Source organism: Littorina saxatilis, linkage group LG16 (genome assembly GCF_037325665.1).
Source record: "Littorina saxatilis isolate snail1 linkage group LG16, US_GU_Lsax_2.0, whole genome shotgun sequence".
NCBI lineage: Eukaryota > Metazoa > Mollusca > Gastropoda > Littorinimorpha > Littorinidae > Littorina > Littorina saxatilis.
Window position 1 is genome coordinate 19,124,029 of NC_090260.1, and position 27,603 is coordinate 19,151,631.

At 45.4% G+C, this 27,603-nt stretch overlaps 1 protein-coding gene across 4 annotated transcripts in view; it reads left to right on the top strand.

Annotated features, from left to right (window-relative positions):
• The first annotated feature begins 199 nt into the window (after nucleotides 1-199).
• Nucleotides 200-27,603, top strand: part of LOC138951464 (paired amphipathic helix protein Sin3a-like) — a 76,670-nt gene continuing 49,266 nt past the window's right edge. For 2 of the 4 annotated variants that reach the window (XM_070323059.1, XM_070323062.1), the window contains exons 1-9: nucleotides 200-323; nucleotides 4,004-4,050; nucleotides 6,324-6,451; nucleotides 8,075-8,261; nucleotides 10,133-10,195; nucleotides 10,890-10,996; nucleotides 14,092-14,317; nucleotides 15,056-15,295; nucleotides 18,930-19,022. In XM_070323059.1, coding sequence (XP_070179160.1) covers nucleotides 4,018-4,050; nucleotides 6,324-6,451; nucleotides 8,075-8,261; nucleotides 10,133-10,195; nucleotides 10,890-10,996; nucleotides 14,092-14,317; nucleotides 15,056-15,295; nucleotides 18,930-19,022 — 1,077 coding nt within the window. In that variant the 5' untranslated portion in view covers nucleotides 200-323; nucleotides 4,004-4,017. The remainder of the gene's footprint in view (nucleotides 324-4,003; nucleotides 4,051-6,323; nucleotides 6,452-8,074; nucleotides 8,262-10,132; nucleotides 10,196-10,889; nucleotides 10,997-14,091; nucleotides 14,318-15,055; nucleotides 15,296-18,929; nucleotides 19,023-27,603) is intronic. The other 2 variants (XM_070323060.1, XM_070323061.1) reach the window with 2 other exon arrangements.

Here is a 27,603-nt window from a genome sequence, read left to right on the forward strand (position 1 = left end):
TGTGTTGAATATGATCGACCGATTGACTTCATGTTTTGATATCGCTTTACGCGACACGCCTTTTTTTCTTTGCGTGAAACGATCTACAGTGTTGGTGAAGTTCGGAACTGCAGCTACAAGCTGATCTGCCCGTACAGTAAAAACGCAGATGTCGGGAAATCCCCCCGAAAGATCGCGATAAATTGTGTGCTCTGATTGGTGGATATTTTAAGTTTCGCCTGGGTCAAGGGAATCCTCGTCTCCATTCGCGAGGTCACTGGAGGTTCAAAACAACTGACGATATTATCCGATTTTATTTGCGGCATCCTGGTTCAGTTTGTCTGGTAAGTCAAATTTTCATGCGTATAAGACATTTGGTGATATACATCGGTGCATATTTGAGATCGATGGTGAGTGTTTTAGGCTCTAACGCTAAAAACAGTCAGTTGATTTTGCGACGATTTTCAACTATTGCTATCGCTGGCAGACGCAGACGATCAAACTACAGGCTCCTAGCCCACAATAAAGCTCATTTTTAGCAATAAAATATGAAACTACAGTATTGCTGAACGGACTTTCTGTTTTAACTAACAAGTCTGGCAGTTAAGTGCATTTATTCGCCGTGAAATGCACTGTACACCATGGTTTTTCGCCGTTGGAGAGGAGTGTGTTGTTTGGATTTACTACACGGCTGGTGTGTAGGAAGGGAAAGAGATTCAATTTGCAAAACACTCGATTTACCGGGATAAGCGTGTGTCTTAATGATAATTCTACTGGCTGTAGTCATCAAGATCTCATATTTTATAGCTCAGATGGTAATATTTGTTTTTCTTTTGCCGCGAGAGCTTTGTTTTTCAAACATCTTTCCGAAAAATCCGATCAATGTTTGGTGTGTTCATGTACGAGTACGAGACGTAGTGACTTATTTTCTGTAACCCGAAGATGCTTCAATGAAGCTCGTTTTTCGTAAGGAAACTCGAAAATTGTGTTTTATTTCGTTCAAACTTGCCACTGCTACGGTATTTCTGTGCCTTTGTGTCAGCAGAGCCCTTGTATTTTGCTAAATGCTTCGAAGCGGGAACCCATACTCCGTTTCTACCTCGGAAGAGTCGATCTTTGTGGATTTTATAGATTTTAACCGACTGATTTTTGTTTCTGTTCGATCTCTTTACCTAGAAACTACCCGGAAATAAGAAACGTAATGAGCGTAGTAGGCTTAAAATGTTATTATGTGGTACCGTTTGGTAATTTGACGAAGAGGTGTGCCCTCTTTAGCGGAACTGTTGACGGGGGTGGGCAGGTTGCCGGGCGAGTCTATTTAGCGTTGTCCGCCAAGCTTTTGTAGCGGAAATATGGACGGGTTGTGTCCGAAGTAACACCGAAGGCCTGTACTCCTGAGTTGTGTGTTGTCACGTGGATACACAGACGTGTGTTTCTGGGAGTTGTGTCGTTTAGTAGACAAACGATTTCAGTGTGTGGCTTGTTCTGTGCTGTAACACACGACGGTGCACATTTTGAGTAAAGTGAATGAGGCTTTTAGCAACTACAGATGTGCTGATGACGTAATGTTTTGAGCACACTTCGACGGCGTTCCTGTGTACTGGTGCTGTTATTCATAACACTGCTTCTGAGAAGGAGCTTTGTGTTGATATTTGATTCTATTAACTTTGTGTTTTCAAACTCAACAGTACCACTTTGGACTGCTGTATTTTTCAACCTTGAACAGTGTGCTTGTAAGTTGTATCTTGTGTGTTGACACAGAGATAGCCTGAACACACACATTAAACATTCAGATTGTTGTTGGTATTCAGAGGGTAGAAGAAATGGGGGGGGGGGGGGGGTTATAAATACAAGTTATAGATGCTTGGAGAGTTTTTGCCTTTAGTTTTCTTGGAGCATGAAGTCATTGATAGAAAATGGAATGAACCATTCCACCTTGTGAATAGGGGGAGGGGGGGGTACCCCCCCCCCCCCCCCCCTGGGATGTATTTTTTATGGTTTGAGTGAAGCCCACTGCCTGGTTACATGGAGGAGCTAATTAAGTGATTTAGTTGATCCAGGGATTGGCTTGGGCGTAGGTCATCGGTCTTTTGCCATGAGGCACATGGGTCTCAATCGGTCAACTGACCAATAGACATGCAGCAGTCAGTCAGCTTGTCTTATTTTTGTCTGCTGTCTTGTTCTTTCTTTTTTTCTTCCCTTCCTTACTAATTTGAAATACATATATATGGTTATTGTGTCCTCAGACCTTTTATTCCTCTTCCTGCAAGACCATTTGAAAATAAACAAGAAAATGAAGAAATGAATTGAATTTTCCTCTCATTTGTACATTGTTAAGAACTTTCAGAAGTTTCTCCTCACTGGTGGAAGGAAAGGTTTTTTCTTGACTGATTGGTTTGCAAAATGACTGATTGGTTTGCAAAATGACTGATTGATTCATGGCCGAATCAGTCAATGGACCTCTAGTGGACAAAACCCAAGCCAATCCCTGTTGATCAGGTTGGAATGTGAAAAATCACAGGTAGTGAGGTACTGTAGTCGGGTGGCCGAGTGGTAACGCACTTGCGCTCGGAAGCGAGAGGTTGCGAGTTCGACCCTGGGTCAGGGCGTTAGCTATTTTCTCCCCCCTTTCCTAACCTAGGTGGTGGGTTCAAGTGCTAGTCTTTCGGATGAGACGAAAAACCGAGGTCCCTTCGTGTACACTACATTGGGGTGTGCACGTTAAAGATCCCACGATTGACAAAAGGGTCTTTCCTGGCAAAATTGTATAGGCATAGATAAAAATGTCCACCAAAATACCCGTGTGACTTGGAATAATAGGCCGTGAAAAGTAGGATATGCGCTGAAATGGCTGCGATCTGCTGGCCGATGTGAATGCGTGATGTATTGTGTAAAAAAAATTCCATCTCACACGGCATAAATAAATCCCTGCGCCTTGAATATGTGCGCGATATAAATTGCATAAAAATTTAAAAAATCTCTGCGCTTGGAACTGTACCCACGGAATACGCGCGATATAAGCCTCATATTGATTGATTGATTGATTCCATTGATTGCTGTATTTTGTTAGGCCCAGTTCACCTTTACTTCCTGGCTCCTGCAAAGGCTAACTTGAACTGACTTTTCAAGTTTAACGTCCTCTTCAGACCAATTGGCTTAGATTGGGACTTGTAGTTGTTCACTGTAATATGCTCAGGATATGTTCTGACTTTTTGTGTGTTTTGTTACTCAGAGTGAGTCAAAACAAACATTTGGCTGTCTTTTTGACTTCCTGCCATTTCATTGACATGTCTCATCAAAGTATAATATTTATGGTGATGAGGAAAGATACATGCCTGCCTTTGTGTTTTCAAAGTCGTCAGGCTGTCAGTCTCACTGTGACCTGTGGTTCTTAATCTTATCGGGTGCATGTTAGGGTGGGGGGTAGGGTGGCAGTGTTAATGAGCAAAAAGCTCCTTGCTGAACCCAGATTCAAACCTACCCTGAAAGTGACAAAGGTTATTGAGACTGAGCTTCGAACTCGCCCTCCTTCTAGGTTCTATTTGTACAAGAAGGGGTAGTGCAGGTTAACGTCACAAGGTGACATGGTTGCACTTGCACACCACCTCACCCTTGCACAGACTCCCTCCAGGTGTCTGGAAATGCCCATGTTTCACTCAGTAATGTGGGGTTTTTTTCCAATTCCATAGCGTAGATCAAGATGAGTTACATCTACTGACTTGGATTGTGGACCCAGAACTTGAATATTGCCATTTTTGTCATTGCTGAATTTAGTCCCATTTTACAAGTACATGTACTCATTTTATTGGGTTTTTTTCACAATTTTTTTATTCAGAAAAGGTTACATGCATGTATTGGTAGGTTCACAGTATGGGAAAGGCAATTCAGAACATTGTGACATTAACAAAAACACCTTATGTATACAATGGCAGAAAATAAAGTGTTTTTAGGTGTACAAAAGCAGGAAAGTGTGTGCAGTTATTCTTGTATCATTTTGTTACATTTATCTTTTTCTTGGTTCCAGGTGTGAGCTGAATCATGCAGCCACGCAGACACGACGATCAGCAGCCGGTAAGTTGGCAGATAATAGTATTAATAACATTCTCACTCACAAGCACATAAACAAGTCAAACATTTCATCTGTTGCGATTGTGTTTTTGTGTACAGTGTCAGTCTGATTTTTATGCACCACGCTCTGAGAATCTGACGGCTGATAAGGCCCCCCCCAAAAATAGTCTGTTTACGGTAATCCGACCAACCCTATTTTTTTCGCGCTACCCTAGACTTTTTTTTGGCATTTGGGAAAAAAAAATAAAATAAAAAAATAACGTAAAAATATGTTTTTTGGGGAAAAAAAAAAAATCCCGACCTACCCACCCTATTTTTTTTGGCCTATGTTACCGTAAACAGACTTTTTTTTGTTGGCCTAAGTATAGTCGGACTTGCAACCACCGAGTTACAGACTGAAAGTGGTAATTCTGGGCAGGTTGTCGATATGGAAAGGTGGATTCTACAAAAAGAAGCTTCATCGGGGATCCTCTGAGTGGGTTGTAATTTAGCGTTGGTTGCTAGGGCAGGTTCGCCTGTACTTTCCTTCTCATATGAGCCACCTTGTCATCTGTATTTTCCTTCTCATATGAGCCACCTTGTCATCTGTACTTTCCTTCTCATATGAGCCACCTTGTCATCTGTATTTTCCTTCTCATATGAGCCACCTTGTCATCTGTACTTTCCTTCTCATATGAGCCACCTTGTCATCTGTATTTTCCTTCTCATATGAGCCACCTTGTCATCTGTACTTTCATTCTCATATGAGCCACCATGTCATCTGTACTTTCATTCTCATATGAGCCACCTTGTCATCTGTATTTTCCTGTCAGAAGAGTTCTTAGTCTTATGCCAACAATGAATTTGTTGTGCCCAAAAATTAGGGTCGGTGGGTTTGTTACTTTGATTTAAAAAAAAAAGTGGTTGCACTTCGGTTTTTCATTTGCATATGTGGCTTTTTATTGGCCGGTGATCGTGCAAACTGTGCCCCCTGGATGTCGGAGAAGAGTGACTTTCATTACAAAGTCTGCAAAATCAAGTTTTATCAAGTTTTGGAAGGATAGAAGTTAAAAAAAAAAAAAAGGTTTTAAGGTTGAAAAGAAAAGATAGGGTTGGCCGGGCAATCTGTAAACAAGGAACCTTTTTGTGTGTGTACCTTATTCAAAGGCAAGTGGGTATGATCATCAAAACAGCAGTAACTGAGTAAGGTTAACAAACAAAAATCAATAAGCTTTTCAGTCTGTTAGTAAGTCACTGTTAAAAAGGTGTGTAAGTTGAGTGGCCTGTGATTGTAAGTCTGGAGACAGTCTGTTAGTAAGTCACTGTTAAAAACATGTGTAAGTTCGGTGGCCTATGATTGTGAGTCTGGAGACAAGCTGTTAGAGTAAGTCGCTGTTAAAAACGTGTGTAAGTTCAGTGGCCTGTGATTGTCAGTCTGGACAGTCTGTTAGTAAGTCACTGTTAGTGTTAGAAAGGTGTGTAAGTTGAGTGGCCTGTGATTGTCAGTCTGAAGACAGTCTGTTAGTAAGTCACTGTTAGTGTTAGAAAGGTGTGTAAGTTCAGTGGCCTGTGATTGTCAGTCTGAAGACAGTCTGTTAGTAAGTCACTGTTAGTGTTAGAAAGGTGTGTAAGTTCAGTGGCCTGTGATTGTGAGCCTGGAGACAGTCTGTTAGTAAGTCACTGTTAGTGTTAGAATGTTGTGTAAGTTCAGTGGCCTGTGATTGTGAGTCTGGAGACAGCTGGCACCATGCCAGCAGAACTTCCCACCCCCCTACCCTGGCCTTGTGCCAAGTCAAGTTTTGGGGGCTGTCTCATAAGCACTGCTTGTTTATCTTGGTTCAACTGGAATCTCTCTCTCTGTCTGTCTCTCCCTCCCCCCTTTCTTGCTCTCTCTCTCTCTCTCTCACCCTCTCTCCTCTCTCTCGTCATCTCTCTACCTCTCTCTCTCTCACACCCTCTCTCTCCAAGGACAGATAGTAAGAAAAGGCCCAGCCTTATGTCTTCATCCTTGTAAGATACGGTTCAGTTCTCTCTCTCTGTCTCTCTCTCTCCCCCCCCCCCCCCTTCTCTCAGACTTTGTCTCAAAGTGATTGTCACATTCAGGATAGACAAATATGGTAGTGATAAAAACTGTGCAACCTTCAGTATTTATTACTGTAGCATAATAGTTTGTTGAAGCGCTCAAATCTAATGATATGGATTTGAGGCTTGATATAATAATAAAGTTCAAACCTGTAGCTGCATCCAATTTTACTCATGGTATGACTACGTGTTATTCATCCTTATCTTTCTTTTAGGGGCAACGGCGAGTGATGCCATCGGAGCAGTTTTCTCGCGTGATCGCTCCTGGCGTACCTCAGCGATTTGACAACAATGACAATGCCATTCCTACCAACCTGGCCTACCCCATCACTGGTTATGGACAGTAAGTTGAAATCACAAAACAGTCCAAAGGTGTGTCATGTGTCCAGAAGCAAATTCTTCTTCTTCTGCGTTCCAGAATATTCTGGTTACGTGTGAGCTCGTTTGCCCATTTGGGTTCCCCAAACTATGCTCTGAGAGCATAGTCAGCTTCACTCCGCTTTCATTGAATAGGCACGCTGGGTATTTTCGTGTTTTCATAACCCACCGAACTCCGACATGGATTACAGGATCTTTTCCGTGCGCACTTGGTCTTGTGCTTGCGTGTACACACGAAGGGGGTTAAGTCACTAGCAGGTCTGCACATAAGTTGATCTGGGAGATCGGAAATATCTCCACCCACCAGGCGGCAGTGACCGGGATTCGAACTCACGACCTCCCGATTAGGAGGCCGACAACTTGCCACTGCGCCCGTCCAGAGCCAAATAAAAGTCAGAATGAGTGTCAGATGTGGCTTTGCATGGATGTTATTTGGCGATTGCAAAATGTAGCAACTTCTTTCCATCGGCCATAAACATTGCTGTTGTTTTAGCAGAGCTACCTGGCTTTTTTCACAGTAGAGGTGACTCCAAGAACTGCCCTTGAACTTTCAACATTTGTCACATTCTCGAACCTTTATTGCTATTTTGGAAAATTTGTCGAAGAAGATGAATTCAAGCAACATCGCAGTTATTGAGTTATTGCAAAAAAGTTGTATATTGTTCAAACAGTTATTTCAGACAAGTGTTGGTATATATATGTGTTACTTCCTGCCAAAATGTAAACGTTGAGCCCGTTTACACTGTTTTTCCTTGGGCAGTAAACTTGTATTTATTTGTGTTTTGCAACGTTTCATACCACATAATGTACCATTTTTTTAAAAAACTAAAATTTTCTTTCTTTTTTGTGTGGATTTTTTTACATTTGTTTTTTTACATGTATATGCTGTACATTACAGGACATCACATAAACAAGGGGACACAATCATAAGACAGAACACACTTGGACAATTACAACACACTGGGGGTGGGAGGGGAGGGGAGGGGGGGGGGGTGTGATCAGGGCTTGGTGGTCTCAATATCAAAACTATATTTCAAAACTATATTTTTTGTCCAATGCACAATTTTTGTTATATAAGGGTCCTGTTCACAAATCTTTTGTTATAAATCTAAGTTGACAAACTGCTGTGTGAACCCTGGTCACTGATGCCTACAACAGGATGTACAATTTCAGGATGACGCAGCCTCCCCTGATATATATATTCTTGAATTCAACTTTTTTTGTTTTGTTACAATAGGGTTCCTTAGACTGTTCACAAATCTTTTGTTTTTAATGTAAGTTGACAAACTGCTGTGGGAACCCTGGTCACTGATGCATAGCTGCCAACCCTCCCGGAAAATCTGGGAATCTCCCGAATTTTACAACTTCTCCCTGCTCATATTCAAGACTAAACGGACCCCCTGGCTCGTGGATTTTGACTTCAGAATGTTGGCAGCTATGCCGATGCACACAACATGATGTGCTATTTTTCATTTTTGTTATATAAGGGTCCTTAGACTGTACGCAAATCTTTTGTTTTGAATGTAAGTTGTCAAACTGCTGTGTGAACCTTGGCCACTAATGCCCACAACAGAATGTACAATTTCAGGATGACGCAGGCTCCTCAGCATCTTCCGCCCCAGCAAGCGGTGCATCCACCGGTCGTTGCCGCGGCGCTATCGGCTGTGCACCAGGGGTGTGTGGCCCCCGCCCCCTCTGTCCACCCACCGCCTCCCCACCAGGGGGGCGTGGCTGCTGCTCCTCCCGCTCTCAACCAGTTGGCACAGGTACCACAGGTGAGTTAGTAGTTACTCCGTCTTTATATGGCGGCGTATAGGAATCCGTCTGTCTGTTTGTGTGTCTACGGATGAGACTTGTGTCTCTGGGACTCTGGGTTCAATTGAGCTGACATTTGTTCAGTAGCTTGGAATTGGGGTGAGTTTGTATTTAAACCGCCTTAATATGGCGGTGTGTAGTAATCCGTCTGTCTGTTTGTGTGTCTACGGATGAGACTTGTGTCTCTGGGACTCTGGGTTCAATTGAGCTGACATTTGTTCAGTAGCTTGGAATTGGGGTGAGTTTGTATTTGAGACTGTGCCAAAAGGTCAGGTGTCATGTCTACTGTCCCGAATGACACACGATTGCTGACATTTCACCATTGCCAACAGAATAAACAAATAAGAAATAGGTAGAAAATGAATGTGAAAACTGACTTTAATTGTTGATCAGTATTTTCTATACCACTAACAAATAATCTACTTGCACATAGCTGTTTGGCAAATGTATGTTGCATGGGACACACTGACATGAAAGTGGAAGATGTTTTTCCCTCTAGAGAAACTACATATCAAGTTACACTTTTTGTGCTCTTCCATTCCAGTTGGCAATCAATTGTTAACGCATGTTATTAGAAAAAATAGAACGAAAACAGATTAGATAGAATGAAAAATGTACTGGTGATGTCATTTGGGACATACTGACATGAAAACGTCACCTTTTGGCACAGTCTCATTTACATTGCCTTGATATGGCGGTGTGTAGGAATCCGTCTGTCTGTTTGTGTGTCTACGGATGAGACTTGTGTCTCTGGGACTCTGGGTTCAATTGAGCTGACATTTGTTCAGTAGCTTGGACGGGCGCAGTGGCGTGGTGGTAAGACGTCGGCCTCCTAATCGGGAGGTCGTGAGTTCGAATCCCGGTCGCTGCCGCCTGGTGGATTAAGAGTGGAGATTTTTCCGATCTCCCAGGTCAACTTATGTACAGACCTGCTAGTGTCTCTTAACCCCCTTCGTGTGTACACGCAAGCACAAGACCAAGTGCGCACGGAAAAGATCCTGTGATCTATGTCAGAGTTCGGTGGGTTATAGAAACACGAAAATACCCAGCATGCCTCCCCCGAAATCGGCGTATGGCTGCCTGAATGGCGGGGTAAAAACGGTCATACACGTAAAAATCCACTCGTGCTGAAAACATGAGTGAACGTGGGAGTCTAAGCCCATGAACGAAGAAGAAGAAGAAGAAGTTTAGTAGCTTGGAATTGGGGTGCACACTGTGTGCCAGAAATTAGGTTCCTAGTTTTGTTGGTGTTTAGGCGAAAGCCAGGTGTATGCACCTAAAACTGCTTTTATATTTTAACCTTTTGGGGCTTCACAGGATGCAAGGGATGGCCAAATCTCAAATTATTAACTTGCCAGCGGGGCGAGTAAGTTCATGAAAGTCACTTGCCCGCCAGAAATGTTGCCGGCCTGGTACATACCACAGTTCATGCATGTGCAGTGTTTATAAGGCTTTGAAACTCGACAGTTAAACAAAAAGGGTTCCATTTGACCCAAATTTTTCCCAGTCCCCCAGTCGGGTGGACAATTTGGCCATCCCTGGATGCGGACCGATTTTTTCAAAATTGCTGTTTCCCTATGGTTTTGTGTAAATTTTGTACCTTGTGAGTTACATTTCAAAACACTTGGGCCCCTGTGTGTTTTACAAACTGAGAAAAAGAGAAGGAATCTGTTCTTTTTTTAAATTTTGTGTTCTTATTTGTTTTGTGTGTGTGTGTGTGCAGCCTTTACTGTAGTACATGAATTTGAAATTTCATTTAATAAAAAGATGTCCTATACATCAGGTTTTTGTGCACACTGTCACATATATATATATATCTTTTTGTTTCCAGCCGGGAGGATTAGGAGCACCCCCTCCTGGGCCTCAGCAGCAACAACAGTTCCAACGACTCAAGGTCAGATTTGGAGATAGATATAATATTATATCTGCGTTTGCTCAATTGCCAACTTTTACACTTTCAGCGTATCATGCTACATTGTGGCAGAATTAGGCATTTTTCTGAGTATTTCCGCAAATAAATCTATCAGGAATTTGAAGTGTTGCTGAAGAGTTTTGCCGAACTTTAGGGTGGCAAACAATAATATGTGGTCAGCCAGTACAAACCATGATCGCAGTGAATAACTGACTCCAATGTATATGCTATGCAGTGTTCGCTCGATATGACCCCATTTCTTATGAAAATATACACATGGGAGTTTACGGTTTGTTTCCACAAAGAACGCTTGCCCCAAGTGATAGCTGACAACTTGTTTTGTCTAAGGTTTCTCGCGTGATCGCTCCTGGCGTACCTCAGCGAGTTTGTGTTACGGGCAAGCTTAGCGATCACTGCAATCCATCGCCCGTGAACTGTGACTCTGATGTGCAGATTTTCGAAAGAAGAAGGCATCGTATCGAGCGGAAATTATGGCAGAGTTATTACGTTACAAAATAATACATTACACAAGTCTCCATGATGGTGAACTTGACAAAATTACACCAGGAGAACAAATTCTGGGGGTGGGATGGGAAACTTCATTGTTTAGTTTGGTAATAAGATGTGTTCATTCTTTTTCCTACCCATTGTCAAATCTGTGATCATTTGTTTACAGGTGGAAGATGCTCTGTCGTACCTTGACCAGGTGAAGCTGCAGTTTGGCAACCAGCCGTCTGTGTACAATGACTTTCTGGATATTATGAAGGAGTTCAAGTCTCAAACGTGAGTTACACAACATGAAAATAAAAAGAAGACACGCCAGTAACCGGGGTTGTTTTGATCAATATTTCTGCAGATAAACTGCTTTCGTCAGGCTGGTAGGAAAGTATGGAATTGTAGGTATTGCATCGTAGACTAGGTATCCTAGGTAAGACAGTATGGAATTGTAGGTATTGCATCGTAGACTAGGTATCCTAGGTAAGACAGTATGGAATTGTAGGTATTGCATCGTAGACTAGGTATCCTAGGTAAGAAAGTATGGAATTGTAGGTATTGCATCGTAGACTAGGTATCCTAGGTAAGACAGTATGGAATTGTAGGTATTGCATCGTAGACTAGGTATCCTAGGTAAGACAGTATGGAATTGTAGGTATTGCATCGTAGACTAGGTATCCTAGGTAAGACAGTATGGAATTGTAGGTATTGCATCGTAGACTAGGTATCCTAGGTAAGACAGTATGGAATTGTAGGTATTGCATCGTAGACTAGGTATCCTAGGTAAGACAGTATGGAATTGTAGGTATTGCATCGTAGACTAGGTATCCTAGGTAAGACAGTATGGAATTGTAGGTATTGCATCGTAGACTAGGTATCCTAGGTAAGACAGTATGGAATTGTAGGTATTGCATCGTAGACTAGGTATCCTAGGTAAGACAGTATGGAATTGTAGGTATTGCATCGTAGACTAGGCATCCTAGGTAAGACAGTATGGAATTGTAGGTATTGCATCGTAGACTAGGTATCCTAGGTAAGACAGTATGGAATTGTAGGTATTGCATCGTAGACTAGGTATCCTAGGTAAGACAGTATGGAATTGTAGGTATTGCATCGTAGACCAGGTATCCTAGGTAAGACAGTATGGAATTGTAGGTATTGCATCGTAGACTAGGTATCCTAGGTAAGACAGTATGGAATTGTAGGTATTGCATCGTAGACCAGGTATCCTAGGTAAGACAGTATGGAATTGTAGGTATTGCATCGTAGACTAGGTATCCTAGGTAAGACAGTATGGAATTGTAGGTATTGCATCGTAGACCAGGTATCCTAGGTAAGACAGTATGGAATTGTAGGTATTGCATCGTAGACTAGGTATCCTAGGTAAGACAGTATGGAATTGTAGGTATTGCATGGTAGACCAGGTATCCTAGGTAAGACAGTATGGAATTGTAGGTATTGCATCGTAGACTAGGTATCCTAGGTAAGACAGTATGGAATTGTAGGTATTGCATCGTAGACTAGGTATCCTAGGTAAGACAGTATGGAATTGTAGGTATTGCATCGTAGACTAGGTATCCTAGGTAAGACAGTATGGAATTGTAGGTATTGCATCGTAGACTAGGTATCCTAGGTAAGACAGTATGGAATTGTAGGTATTGCATCGTAGACTAGGTATCCTAGGTAAGACAGTATGGAATTGTAGGTATTGCATGGTAGACCAGGTATCCTAGGTAAGACAGTATGGAATTGTAGGTATTGCATCGTAGACTAGGTATCCTAGGTAAGACAGTATGGAATTGTAGGTATTGCATCGTAGACTAGGTATCCTAGGTAAGACAGTATGGAATTGTAGGTATTGCATCGTAGACTAGGCATCCTAGGTAAGACAGTATGGAATTGTAGGTATTGCATGGTAGACCAGGTATCCTAGGTAAGACAGTATGGAATTGTAGGTATTGCATCGTAGACTAGGTATCCTAGGTAAGACAGTATGGAATTGTAGGTATTGCATCGTAGACTAGGTATCCTAGGTAAGACAGTATGGAATTGTAGGTATTGCATCGTAGACTAGGTATCCTAGGTAAGACAGTATGGAATTGTAGGTATTGCATCGTAGACTAGTCATCCTAGGTAAGAAAGTATGGAATTGTAGGTATTGCATCGTAGACTAGGTATCCTAGGTAAGACAGTATGGAATTGTAGGTATTGCATCGTAGACTAGGTATCCTAGGTAAGACAGTATGGAATTGTAGGTATTGCATCGTAGACTAGGTATCCTAGGTAAGACAGTATGGAATTGTAGGTATTGCATCGTAGACTAGGTATCCTAGGTAAGAAAGTATGGAATTGTAGGTATTGCATCATAGACTAGGTATCCTAGGTAAGACAGTATGGAATTGTAGGTATTGCATCGTAGACTAGGTATCCTAGGTAAGACAGTATGGAATTGTAGGTATTGCATCGTAGACTAGGTATCGTAGGTAAGAAAGTACGGAATCGAAGGAAAATATTTCCCCCATATGTTTTACACAACATAAGTCCAAAAACAAATAGACTGCTGACGTTCTAAAATTCAGAATCAAAAAACCAGAATGGTAGGTAATTCAAATGTTTTCTATTGACAAAATAACAATTTCGTAAGTGTGTGTCGACTTCAAAGACCTTTGGGTCGAAGTGCTAGTAAATGTAAGTTGTAATGTTTTGTTTTGTCAATAATAAACGTTCCAATTAGCAACCATTCTTGTGTTTTGATTACACAACATAAGGCCTAAAAGTGTTTTCTACTGTTGATAACACAACATAAGGCCTAAAAGTGTTTTCTACTGTTGATAACACAACATAAGGCCTAAAAGTGTTTTCTACTGTTGATAACTGAAAACATGGTCTTCTTCTTCTTCTTGTCGATCACTGAAAACATGGTCTTCTTCTTCTTCTTGTCGATCACTGAAAACATGGTCTTCTTCTTCTTCTTGTCGATCACTGAAAACATGGTCTTCTTCTTCTTCTTGTCCATCACTGAAAACATGGTCTTCTTCTTCTTCTTGTCGATCACTGAAAACATGGTCTTCTTCTTCTTGTCGATCACTGAAAACATGGTCTTAAAAGTTAGGGAGTCTTAGGTTGGGGGGGGGGGGGGGGGGGGGGTCCACTGTGCCAAAGCTTATCAATGTGTACAAACGGTGACGATTACTCTAACTTTCATCCTTGACCTTTGTTTGACAGCTTAGACACGCCAGGGGCGATCAATCTGAGAAAACAGCGTCTTAAAAAGGAGGAAGTCTTAAATTGGGGGGTCTTAAAAAGGGGGTTCCACAGTACCGAAGCTTATCAATGTGTACCAGCGGCGACTCTAACTTTCATCCTTGACCTTTGTTTGGCAGCATCGACACGCCAGGGGTGATCAACCGCGTGTCCAACCTGTTCAAGGGTCACCCCGACCTGATCGTGGGCTTCAATACTTTCTTACCTCCAGGCTACAAGATCGAGGTGGAAAGGGACGTCATCAACGTGTACCAGCCGGGCCAGGCCTCCATGCCCATCTCCGCCCTCAACGCTGGAGCTAACGCTGCTGCTGCTGCCGCCGCCGCCGCCGCTTTAGCCTTGCAGGTCAGTGTGACTCAGACGTAGGAAATGAAATTGTGGTTATGGCGCCTCAACTGACCCTTGTTTTGTACTGCTGCCCGTGCATTCTCTCCCTCCTTCAAGAAATTGAAAAGGGAAATTTACCACAGTAGAAAAACTTTAGATTTTGTGCACAACAGCATTGAAACCCTGATGTTTAGTTTTTGTAGAGAAAAAAGAAAACTTTCAGTCTACTTTATATGTCTTGATATTTCTTGCCTAGTTTTTGTAGAGAAAAAAGAAAACTTTCAGTCTACTTTATATGTCTTGATATTTCTTGCCTACATGCCCAGTGAAACTGAAACAAAATGACTTGTGTTAGTGTTTCATACTTTAACATTTTGCTTGTGTATTTCATACATGTCTACCGTTCACATATGCTCAGAGAGTCAGCCTCAGAAGTCACCCTCACACATATATCTTGATGTATCAATTGAACCCTGGATTTCCCTTTGAGCCATGTGAGGTCAGAGGCTGACAAAATTTATATTTAGGCGGCCAGCCGAGACTACAAAATAGTGCATGTTTGTGTCCGTTCAATCATAAATTCTAACTAGAATCGATTGATACATAAATGCTAGCGCGGTCTCTGAGGAACACTGACTGTCTTGATCTGTGTAAAATGTCATATTTTGGTCAAAAATACAAAAAACGTATAATATCTCTATACAAAATTACTTAGGTTTGTGTTTCATACTGTCTACGTTTCATATATGCTTACAGAGTCAGCCTCAGAAGTCGCCCGCACACATACCAAGCGTTCCTGCCCCCGCCCTCAGTCAACTGCCCCCACCCCCTCCCATCCTCCACAGCTACACCCAGCCCCCTCGCCCCACCCTCCCCGACGTGCCCATCCCCCTCCCCCACCACACCCAGCCCCCCACCGCTGCCAGCACCTCCCCCCAAGGAGGGAACCAGCCAGTGGAGTTTAACCACGCCATCAACTACGTCAATAAGATTAAGGTGAGTACAGTGGAGTCCAGCTATAACGAACCTGGGTATAACGAAATCCCTCTTTTAACAAACTGCCATTGATTTCCCGGCAGACAGCCTTCTATTTCTTACTTGTTACTTTCCGGCTACATCGAACCTTTTGAACTCATTTGCATAACGAACCCCTCTTTTAACAAACACGTTTACATCGCCCCAGAGCCGTTTTGTCTCTAAAAGTCACAAGGCTACAACGAACTGATGTCAATAATTGTCTCAAAAGACAAAAATACACAAACACAAGTGCACATCTCGTGATGAGCGAACTCTGAACAAACTAACAGCGGGAGGTGCACGGAACAGATCGAACCAAAACCGAAAGTTGTGGTGACGTCGTGACATTTTCCGATGTACGTCAGCGAAGCTTGTGCACATGTGGTCTGTCTTGCTAAAAACAATGGCTGACGAACATGGTTTCGAAATCTGGAACTGTTTTTTTGTTTTCTCCGATCCGTGACCGAGTGACGCGATATTGAACCACGCGTTCGTTTGAATCAATACTCTCCTCAGGCAGTGAAGTCTCCTAAATTGCTCAACACTGTGGACAGTCCGTAGTGCAGTTATGTCCCGTGAATGAGCGAGTCAAAGTTTTATCGTGAAAACTGACGCTTTTCATGCACCTCCCGCTGTTAGTTTGCCTCTCTCTATGGATTATATCATGAAGCTGTTGAAAACATGCAGAGATTGTACTCTCCAAGGAAAGATCGATGGGACGATCATTTGAAGGTGATTGGGAAAACTTGTCTTGAGGCCATTTAGGGTTGAAAACTCTACAGCGAATTACTGATATAACGAACTAAAATGTATCTCCCTTGAGATTCGTTGTACCCGGACTCCACTGTAATAGTAGTAGTAGTGGCAGTAGTAGTAGGCAGGTTTCATGGTATTAGGCCATTTTGATAGTCTCAGATTTGCTTAGTCTTTTAAATCCATATCTGTGAGAATCTGCTGTATTTGTTGTATTAACCTTTTAACTACCAAGTTTATTGTTCTGTAGAATCCCTCAGCTCCCAAGTTATTTTGAGCAGAGACGGTCAAAAACGGGTATGCGTGTTTAAATTATTATTACTCAGTTTCTCTTTGTCAGATTGATAAAAAAAATTGGTATGTTATTGGATAGGGATCAAACTTCAAAGAGTATGTGTTCTTCTTCTTGGTGGTATGTATGTCGCAGTGTTATCATGATTTATCTACCTGTTTACCTGTCAATGAAGTTGAAAAATTACGCTTACTTGTTGCTCCGGTATATCATCCGTTTCGCTGTCACTTGTTGATATTCATTGAACGATCAAAGTAGGTCAGATCAGCAGTGTTCACAGAAATGCTGATGTCGAAGCCAGAATCTTCTAATTGATGTCTATTTTTGTGGAGATAATCAAGCATAGTCATGAAATCAGGATCACTGTCATCTGAATCCATGTCGGCACCAAGCGCCCAAAAGATTTGGTGAAAAAAGATCGATTGTAACTCTCACAGAGATCGAAAGCACATGGGAAAAAAACAAGGCGGAAGTGAGACAATCCCACAATGCATTTGCAACCGTCTTATTACTACTGCTCGTGCACAACAACCGCAAACAACCGAAACAGACGCTACACCGGCGAGGGGCGGTATCGGGTGGTATGGGAATAGCGGCAATGGCGGAAGACGGCCGGTATCGGGCGGTATGGTAGTTAAAAGGTTAACATGCAAACTAGTTGTTGTTTAAATACTTTTTTGAAAATAAAAGTTGAAATTTTTGATAATGTGTTTATTTATGCGCGTGTGAATGGTGGCGATCGTCAAAATACGGACGGATGAATTTACTTTTGCCACAGCATCACTAAACAAAGAACTAAATTCCAACACATACATGCACAAGTATCAATGCTGTGGTGGTTGAGAGTGCCAGAACACATTGAAATGATTGTTTTTCAACAACAATCGATATCCATAACACAAATTCTAACTTATACTAGCTCCGCAAAAAAAATGTATGGGGATTCGGATCTGTCCGTCCGCATAGCGATATCAAGAGCATCGAAACTAATTGTGATTTCACAGGACAAAAACACAAGTTTACCTAATTTTGTATACTGTAAATACAAGTTTGTGCACCCTTGAAGTGAGTTATAATGTTGCCGAGGTCAATTTGCCCTTGATCGACGCACGGTGACCCGAGTTTCAAAGTTGCGATCCAGTCCGTCTAAACAATGTAACGATCGCCACTTTTTTCTTTTCATTCAAAAACTAACCGTTTGGGGAGGAAGTGACCTCACGTTGTTTTACGTTCACGCTCGCGCTCGACAGAAAAAGACCGCAACAGTTTTTCAGTTAAAAAAATCGCAAAGTAATTACATTTTCTGAGGTTTTCTAGTGTCCGTCTAGTAACAATCGCCACTCTAGCGATCGCCACTGAGTGTTGAAGTCACATTTAACTCCATTTTCGACTGTTTTAAGAAACTATTTTGACGCTCAATCGTCACGTTTCAGTGTCGAAACACGTACTGTGCATTTGCAATCAGCCGGTGTGTCCAAACTGAAATGCGAGTGATGCCTCGATTTGTGGCGATCGCTCACGTGGTTGACGGACAGAAATACCTTCTTAGGGGGTAGGGGAACAGTTACTCCTCCATACAATAATGGTGTTTACAAATGATTGCAAACTTGTCTCTTTATAAACTGTTCAGACATGTCTTCTCTTCAATAATTTTCAGTTTTGCTCGGTTTGTTAATCAGGAGCACCCTGCAGATAATTTTTCATCTGTGACAATGCTCGAAATGTTGACGTAATTCCAATGCCCATATCCTTCTCTTGTTACCTCATCTAGCCAAAACCATTGAAGATAGAAAGACATTTATTGAACAAACTAGATGCACAACACCAGTCTTAACACGTTTTGTTCTTACATGTATATGAAAATATTGATGGCCATGGAATGGTTTGAAAAAAAACACGGTTTTTTCCTTCAAAACGGTCTAGGTCTGCCGGAAGTCGTATTTTTTCAAACCATTCATTTGAAGATCAATATTTTGATATACATACAAGAACAAAACTTGTTAAGAATGATGTGTTGCATATTTTTTGTTCAATAAATGTCTTTCTATCTTCAACGGTTTTGGCTATATGAGCTATATGCATGCATAGGATGACCGTATTGCTTTTTAGCGTTTTCAGGGTATGCCGCTTTGCGCCTGGTTTTTAGATATAAATAAGGACCAGGACTATAAAAAAAATTACTGTTTTTAGTTGTAACAAACTCACTTTGTTAGAAAAACATGTCCTTTGAATTGTGTGCCAACATTTATTTTGTAGAATTTGAGTGTGTAAATAGTAAATTGCTGAACACAATACTGTGAAACCTGCCAGTAGTAAAAGTATTACTATCAGTAGCTAAAAAATAAAATAAAAATCCCTGCGCTTAGAACTGTACCCACGGAATACGTGCGATATAAGCCTCACATTGATTGATTGATTGATAGCTGGTTATAGTATACAATACAGTAAAACCTCCCACCAACAACCTTCAAAATGCTGGGAAAAGAGGTCCTGATATGGCGGGGTCTTTATTTGGGATTTTCTGGTGGAGTTTCATGATAAGGGAGGCATGCCCTTTCTGTGTGACAGAACCGTTTCCAAGGGCAACCAGAGGTGTACAAACAGTTCCTGGAGATCCTGCACACCTACCAGAAGGAGCAGCGGCACATCAAAGAGGTATTGGTCAGTGTTCCTTTTTCATATTTTTTACTTATAAATTATATTTAATATCATATTCTTACTCCGAATCACATTAGCATTGAGTCACCTGAGATGCTTATCACTGAAAAACGCTTACCCGGCTAAAGAATTTAAAGGGAAGCAACCCCATCACCAAAACGAAAGTGAAAGTAGCTTTGGTAATGGGCCAGTACACCGGGAGTTACCTCCCATACGGGTGTATGCCACGTCACTTCCTCTAGGAACACGTGCCTATTATCATACGTCTTTTTCACCTCGGAGAGGACGGTTCACTTTTTGACGCTCTGTGGCTGACCTTGTGTGTTTGAGTGACACCCGCCGGCCACGTTACCCAGCTTGTCTGCTCGCCTTGCCTACAGTTTGGTGAGCTCGTTCCCGTTTGTTGTTGGTTGTTTGCGCTGTTTCGTTACTGTACGTTGTCCGTTTTTTACGGACTTGTGTGTCAGTGACTTGCGTGTTTCGCCATTTTGTTGTGTGAGTTAGTTAGCTAACTCGTGTGACTTTGCTAGTAGCTCTGCGTGCCCTCTTTCTGTTTGGGCAAGTGTAGCTTTAGTATTTTGTTGACGCGTAAGCGTGTGTGTTTACTGTGTTTTCAGTCGTTTTGACTTACGTTTCAGTAAATCTTTTTACTTTGCCACGTGTTGTTGACGTTTGTGTCAGTGTCTTGCGTGTCGCCATTTTGTTGTGTGAGTTAGTTTTCTAGCTCGTGTGACTTTGTTTGTAGCTCTCCGTGCCTCTGCTTGTGGGGCAAGTTTAGCTATAGTATTTTGTTAACGCATTAGTGCGTGTGTTTACTGAATTTTCCAGTCGTTTAGACTTATGTTTCAGTAAATTTTTTCGCGTTGCCACGTGTTGTTGTCATCATGTCTGATTCAGACAAGCGCCGTGGCAAGTCGGACCCCAAGGGGAAAATTAAGGCTAAGTCTTCCTCTTCCAAAGCAACGTTACTTGTTACAGACCAAGAGCGTAACACTTTGTTGGCTGTACCAATTTCGGCGCCTAGCGCTGTTACTACTTCTGCTTCTTTTGCGGCGCCTAGCGCTACTGTTACTTCTGCACCTGTCTCTACATCGGAGACTTCGTCTTCTTTGTTAGCACCTGGACAAGGTGCGTTGGTTTCCTCTCTGTTAAAGTCACTGGTTCCAGAAATCCGCAGCTTGGTGCAGGCAGAATTTCAGCGTTCCGTCGCCAGCAGTTCGGCGTTTCCGGCATCTGGCAGTGACGTCCGGGCATTGGCTTCCGTGTCTTTGTCCTCCACTTCCGGCTTGGAGCAGCGTCCTCCCTCTTCAGCGTCGGTTGGTAAGCAGAGCTGGTCCGATAGCCCTCGTGAGGCGCCTGGACGTTCTCCTTCGGGGGACAGCTCTTTCGCATCGGGTCACGACCGATACCTTGCTGATCTTTCATTTCCGGCGATAACCTACGAGGCCCCGGACTTGTTCGAACAGCGGCGGCAGTCGGTTTCGACTGCCGCATTTCCGGCACTTGCCGGAAGTGATGATCCGTCCGCTCCGGCACGCTACGGCGGTCGCGGCAGGATGGAGTATTCACTGACTTCCGGTCCTTCCGGATCGCGAAGTCAACCAGTGCAGTCTTCACTTCCGCATTTTGCGGTTCCGTTGACTACACTTCCGGTTTCGGCCGGAAACGCTTCTTCCTCTTCTGGTGGTTCCTTCCGGATACCAGATAGTGGATTACAGCGTGCGCCTTCCGGCTTTCAAGCGCCTAGGCTTGAGCAGGCATCACTCCACTCAGTCGGGGGAGTGACGTCAGCTCATCCAGCTCCGGTTTTTGCGGATGGTCGTCCTGCTTACCCTTTACCTTCACAGGGTTTTGGGCGGCAGGATGACGTTAGTGCTCAGGCTTTTCCGGTTTCCGGTTTGCCAGGGCATGCTTCTGCTTCCGGAACTGGTGACTTCGGTCATGGTTCCACGTGTGACTATTCTGATGCTCCATCAGTGGTCAGCGAGGAGTCGCGGGGCGTGTTTCCGTCGAAGCTCAAGTCTGTTCTTGACGTCGCGGCGGAAGTAACGTCTCGTTATTTTCCTGAAGGGGTGGTGGCTGCGGACTCTTCCGCATCATTCGTTCCTTCTGCCATGGCGGACTTCCGGCCGGCACAGGAGGATGTTTCTTCCTTCCGGTTCGCCGAGTCTCCGTCAGTGGCTTACCAACTTTCGCATTCACTGGTTCGTCCAGCACATGCGGGGAGTGGTATTCGGCCAGTGCCTGTTCCGTTACTGCTTCCTTTTGGTCCAGTTCCGGAATCAGCTCAGCAGTGGGTGGCTTCAGCTGCCCAAGCCTCTTCCTTCGTGCCTACGGCCAATAGGAAGCTTGGCATGCCCAATCAGAGCCAGAATTGGCTGGCGTCTTTTGCACTCCCTAGGGCTACCCTTCCGGTTTCCCGGGAATTGCTGCCTCTTCTGACTAAACCGATCAAGCGTGATTCGGTTTTGCCGGTTTCCGAGGCTTCCCTCCTCTCTGCTGAGGAGGTTGGACGTCGGCAGATCGAACTGTCCTCCATTGCGGAGACTCTCGTTCGGGCTCTGTCTCGGGCATTGACCGATTCGCTAGTTCCTTTCACTCTCAGTGAAGAACAGAATGCGGACGATGTCTCTGCGCTTTTGACCGCATTGGCCAAGGTCAATGAGGAACAATTGCGTCTTTCCTCCCTGCAGTACACCCAAGCGGTACTCTGCAGGAGGGATCTCTTCCTCTCGCAGTCCCAATTCACGGAGCTGGCTACTAGGGAGACCTTGAGAGTCTCCCCGGTCTCAGAGGAGTCTCTCTTCTGTCCGCTGGCACTGGATGCCAGACAGAAGGAGATTCAGTCAAACAAGGACAGTCAGTTCCTTGACTACACTCTGAAGGGGGTGAAACAGTCTCAGCCTTCTAAACAGAAGCAGGCTCAGACATCGTCTAACCCCAAGCCAGCTCAGAAGCGGCAGGCTTCGCCGGCCGCTCGTGGTGGGAAGAAGAGGACGGCATCGGGGAGGGGGCGTGGCGGCTCTGGAAGTAAGCCACACCCCCAATGAAGCGCTCCCGATCTCACCTCCCTCCCGCCCTCCACCTTGGTGATGGCGGGAGGCCCCTCCCGGGCACTTTCTCGTTGGATGTCGGTAGTAGACAGCCAATGGATTGTGGGAGTGGTGAGTTCGGGCTTCCGTCTACTCTGGCGGGAGGAAAAGGCGCCTCTTACCCGAGTGCCTCCGCGGTTCAAGCCCCCCTTCTCGCAGGAAGCACGTTCCGTCTTGCAGTCGGAAATTGCCTCCCTGGAGCAGAAGGGCGCGGTGGAGAGAGTTCGGGTCCACAGCTCCCTGGGATTTTACGGGCGTCTGGTCGCTGTTCCCAAAGCATCAGGAGGATGGCGTCCCGTGTTGGATTTATCTCTCCTCAATACTTTCTTGAGGGAGATAAAATTCAAGATGGAGACGCCAGCCTCTGTCCGAGACTCTCTCCGCCCAGGAGACTGGGTGACCTCGATCGATCTCACGGACGCATACTTTCACATTCTTATGCATCCGACCGACCGGAAATGGCTTCGTTTCCGGTGGGGAGATCAGATCTACCAGTTTCGCGCACTCCCTTTCGGGCTGTCTCTCGCACCGTGGATTTTCACCATGGTGGTGAGACAGGTCTGTGCACTGGTGAGGTCCCAGGGTATCCGTCTGCGGGCTTATCTGGACGACTGGCTCATCATGAACCAGTCCCAGAGCGGCTGTTCGCAGGATACCCTGACGGTTCTTCGAGAATCCAACTGGTTGGGGTTCTCGATCAACCGGGTAAAGTCGGAGCTGACCCCGTCACAGACATTCACTTATCTGGGGATGTCTTTCGACACGGTCGCTTGGACTGTCCAGCCTTCTCAGAGAAGGGTGGACAAGCTCCAAGCTCAGATTCGCTCCACTTTACCTCTCCTGATGGCTTCCATCCGCTCGCTCGCCTCCATCTTGGGGCAGATGGAGTCTATGGCTCTTCTGGTTTCACTGGGCCGGGTCCACAAATGTCCGCTTCAGTTCGCGCTGAAGCCGTTTGTGGACTCTCCTCTGGTGGACTGGGACGCCCTCATCCCTTTGCAGGGATGGTTCCGGTCTGCGACCCTTCCGTGGTTGCACACGGAGTGGGTCTGCAGAGGTGTTCCGATCGTCGTGCCCCTCCCCGACCTGGACCTCTTTACAGATGCGTCCAGGGAGGGTTGGGGGGCACATACAGATCTTCAGACTCCTCCCTTTCCGTTACTCAGCCGAGTAATCCGGAAAGCGGAGATGGAGGAGCCGGCCCTTCTTCTTCTGGTCGCTCCTCTGTGGCCGTCGCAGGTCTGGTTTCCAGATCTTCTTCGGCTTGCCCAAGGGCCCCCCATTCCTCTCGCACTCGTGCGAGGGGAACTAGTGCAGCCCCGAACAGGCATTCCACACGAGGAGCCCAGTCTTCTGAAGCTTCACGTGTGGAAGTTGTTCGGGACTCGCTGAAGCGCTCTGGGGCGTCGTCTTTGACTCTGGACTTGGTGGCTCGCTCGCATAGAGCGTCCACCTCTTCAGTTTATGCTTCCCACTGGAAGGCATGGACTGCCTGGTGTTCAGCTAGAGGGGTGAGTTCGGTGGCTCCGCGCTCTATTCAGGTCGCTAACCACCTCTCTTTCATGTCTTCACAGGGCGCCTCAGTCTCCTCGTTGAGGGTCCGGCGCTCCGCTATCTCGGCGACTCTTCAGCAGATTGGTCGTTCTGTTAGAGTCGGGGGCGTTATAGCTGCAGTCATTAAAGGGGCTGCTCTTAAGGAAGCTAAAGCTCGTTTGCCCGCTCCCAAGTGGGACTTGTTTTTAATCCTGGAATTCCTTCGTTCTGCGGATTTTGAGCCTTTAAGCGAGGCCAGTCTGTTCAATGTCACTCGCAAAGCGCTGTTTCTCCTTTTGTTGGCTACGGCCCGACGGGGTAGCGAGGTCCACGCCCTGTCGGGTCAGCCTGGAGATATCTCCTTTGAGCCGGACGGTTCCGCATCTTTGCGTTTCCGGCCTGATTTCCTGGCCAAGAATCAGTCTCCGGGGCAGGCCTCTCCGCTGGTTAGAGTTAAGGCTCTGACCAGCGCGTTGGCCCCGGGTGACCCCGATTCGGTCAATTGCCCTGTGAGGGCACTTCGTCTGTACTTAGCCCGGACTCAGCCGATTCGGTCTAGTTCTCAGAAGTTGTTGTTTATCTCTCTCCTTACTAGGCGCGAGAAAGATTTGTCGAAGGTAACGTTGGCCCGGTGGGTGTCCTCGCTCATCAAGCAGGCTTATGAGTGGAGGCGCACAAAGAGGGGGGGGGTTATGCCCTCCTTGCCACTTGACTCGGCCCGAGCCCATGAGACGAGGGCGTGGGCATCCTCTCTGGCAGTTCTGCGCTCCAGACGTCTAGAGGAGGTGCTGACAACTGCGTATTGGCGTTCCGAAGATGTTTTCATAAACTTTTATCTTCGGGACGTCACAGCTCTTCGACAGGATGGCTCCAGAGGCCTTCCAGCGCTCATAGCAGCAGGCCAGTTCCTGTCCAGAACTTGATGGTGAGTTTTGATTCATTTCTAGCCCACCGCCTTGTTGATGTTATCTGCTAATGTGATTCGGAGTAAGAATATGATATTAAATGGAAAATTTCCTAAATAAATTATCATTTAATTAATATACTTACCCGAATCACATACTGTATTCCCTCCCACCTGCCCCGCTTATGGTTTTAAGATTTTTTAAAGCCGTATGATAATAGGCACGTGTTCCTAGAGGAAGTGACGTGGCATACACCCGTATGGGAGGTAACTCCCGGTGTACTGGCCCATTACCAAAGCTACTTTCACTTTCGTTTTGGTGATGGGGTTGCTTCCCTTTAAATTCTTTAGCCGGGTAAGCGTTTTTCAGTGATAAGCATCTCAGGTGACTCAATGCTAATGTGATTCGGGTAAGTATATTAATTAAATGATAATTTATTTAGGAAATTTTCCATTTATATACTTTTATATATGTATACTGGGGAACCCCCATTTTAAAACCTAACAAATCTGAGAAAATCATGTCTTGAAAAGGAAGGTGTCTTTAAGATGGAGGTAAATTTACCAAGTCTTCTTCTTTTTCTGCGTTCGTGGGCTGAAACTCCCACGTACACTCGTGTATGACCGTTTTTTAACCCGCCATTGAGGCAGCCATACGCCGTTTTCGGAGGAAGCATGCTGTGTGTTTCTATAACCCACCGAACATTGACATGGATTACAGGATCTTTTTCGTGCGCACTTGGTCTTGTGCTTGCGTGTACACACGGGGGTGTTCGGACACCGAGGAGAGTCTGCACACAAAGTTGACTCTGAGAAATAAATCTCTCGCCGAACGTGGGGACGAACTCACGCTGACAGCGGCCAACTGGATACAAATCCAGCGCGCTACCGACTGAGCTACATCCCCGCCCTTCACCAAGTCTATGACCAACAAAAGTGGAAAAATCAAGGTCTTAAAAGGGGGGAGGTCTGATCTTGAGTTGGGGGGAGGTCTTATCTTGAGTGGGGGGGGGGGGGGGGGAGGCCTTATCTTGAGTGGGGGGGGAGGTCTTATCTTGAGTGGGGGGGAGGTCTTATCTTGAGTGGGGGGGGGGGAGGTGTGATCTTGAGTGGGGGGGAGGTGTGATCTTGAGTGGGGGGGGGGAGGTGTGATCTTGAGTGGGGGGGGGGGGAGGTCTTATCTTGAGTGGGGTGGGGGGGGGGAGGCCTTATCTTGAGTGGGGGGGGAGGTCTTATCTTGAGTGGGGGGAGGTCTTATCTTGAGTGAGGGGGAGGTCTTGTCTTGAGTGGGGGGGGGGGGGAGGTCTTATCTTGAGTGGGGGAGGGGGAGGTGTGATCTTGAGTGGGGGGAGGTCTTATCTTGAGTGGGGGGGAGGAGGTCTTATCTTGAGTGGGGGGGGGGGGGGGGGAGGCCTTATCTTGAGTGGGGGGGGAGGTCTTATCTTGAGTGGGGGGGAGGTCTTATCTTGAGTGGGGGGGGGGGGAGGTGTGATCTTGAGTGGGGGGGGAGGTGTGATCTTGAGTGGGGGGGGGGGGAGGCCTTATCTTGAGTGGGGGAGGGGGAGGTCTGATCTTGAGTGGGGGGGGGGGGGAGGTGTGATCTTGAGTGGGGGGGGAGGTGTGATCTTGAGTGGGGGGGGAGGTGTGATCTTGAGTGGGGGGGGGGAGGCCTTATCTTGAGTGGGGGAGGGGGAGGTCTTGTCTTGAGTGGGGGGGGAGGTCTTGTCTTGAGTGGGGGGGGGGAGGTCTTATCTTGAGTGGGGGGGGGGAGGTCTTATCTTGAGTGGGGGGAGGTCTTATCTTGAGTGGGGGGGGGGGGGAGGTCTTATCTTGATGGGGGGGAGGTCTTATCTTGAGTGGTCTGAAAGGTAAGGGTTCCACTGTTTATATATATGATTGCAGTCTGTAAAGCGCTTGCAAAGAGAAGTTCAACAAGAGGCGAAGCCTTCAAGGCTCACGTAATAAATCGACAAACAGTAACTTGACACAAACTCAATCACTCCGTCACACATACACACACACACACACACACACACACAGTAAGCATAGGTGAAACTGTGCAAGAAAGCGAGACCCTGGATCTGCCAATTAGTCTCGGCCCGCTCACAATAACAATGACCGAGACTTTCAGTAATTCCTTTGCGTGACGTCTAACCCTCTTACGTCATAATGTGACGTCTTCAAATAGTTTCTATCACACACGTCAAACACTTTTGACCGAGACGTAATCTTCTTATGCGAGCTTTATCCATAGACTCGGAAATGTTAAAGTTTCTATCACACACACACGCACGCACGCACGCACGCACAGACAGACAAAGTTTATCATCGCATAGGCTACACTTACGTGAGCCAAAAATGGCTATACAGCAGTCCCTGCAATGTACGGCCCCCGGCGTGAGCGGACACCTGACATGTACGGACACATTTGCTCGGCACGGAGTGTTTTCCTTCTATATTTGCCCCCCCTTAAACGGACACCTGCAAAACGTGGACACGGACACTCATTTTCGGTCCCAACAGCAGGTCATACCTCCAATGTACGGACAGACCATCGTCAAATTTTCACCACAACAAAATCGATAACAGAGCAGTCCGGCTCTTGGTGCAAAGATCACAGCCGCAATGGCGTGACGACAGTCACTGGTAACTTGAGTGCACCTGTACCCATCAGAAGGGGGGGGGGGGGGGGGGGGGGTAGTTTTGGTCAGGAGTGGAGTACATGCGAAGATGCCAATATGAAACTGCACTGTGCTCTTTATTCTTGTCTGTTGGACGTAAACAACAGAAACCACAGTCGATGAAGGTCCTGAGCGAAAGAGAGTGAAAAACCGGCCACAGTTCTCAGCATCGTGTGTCTGTGTGTAACCTCTTTCATTGACAAGATACTCTTGTTTCCCCTCAGCCTTGACCAGTGAGTCGGTTGCCTAATCTTGTGAACCCTTCAGTGACATGTCTTGCTGTGTCAAAAGTTACGACACAGTCAACTGGTTTTGCTCTGAGTGAACAGTTGGAGCTGACCTCTCTGGCCACAGCCCAACAGTACATGACTGGA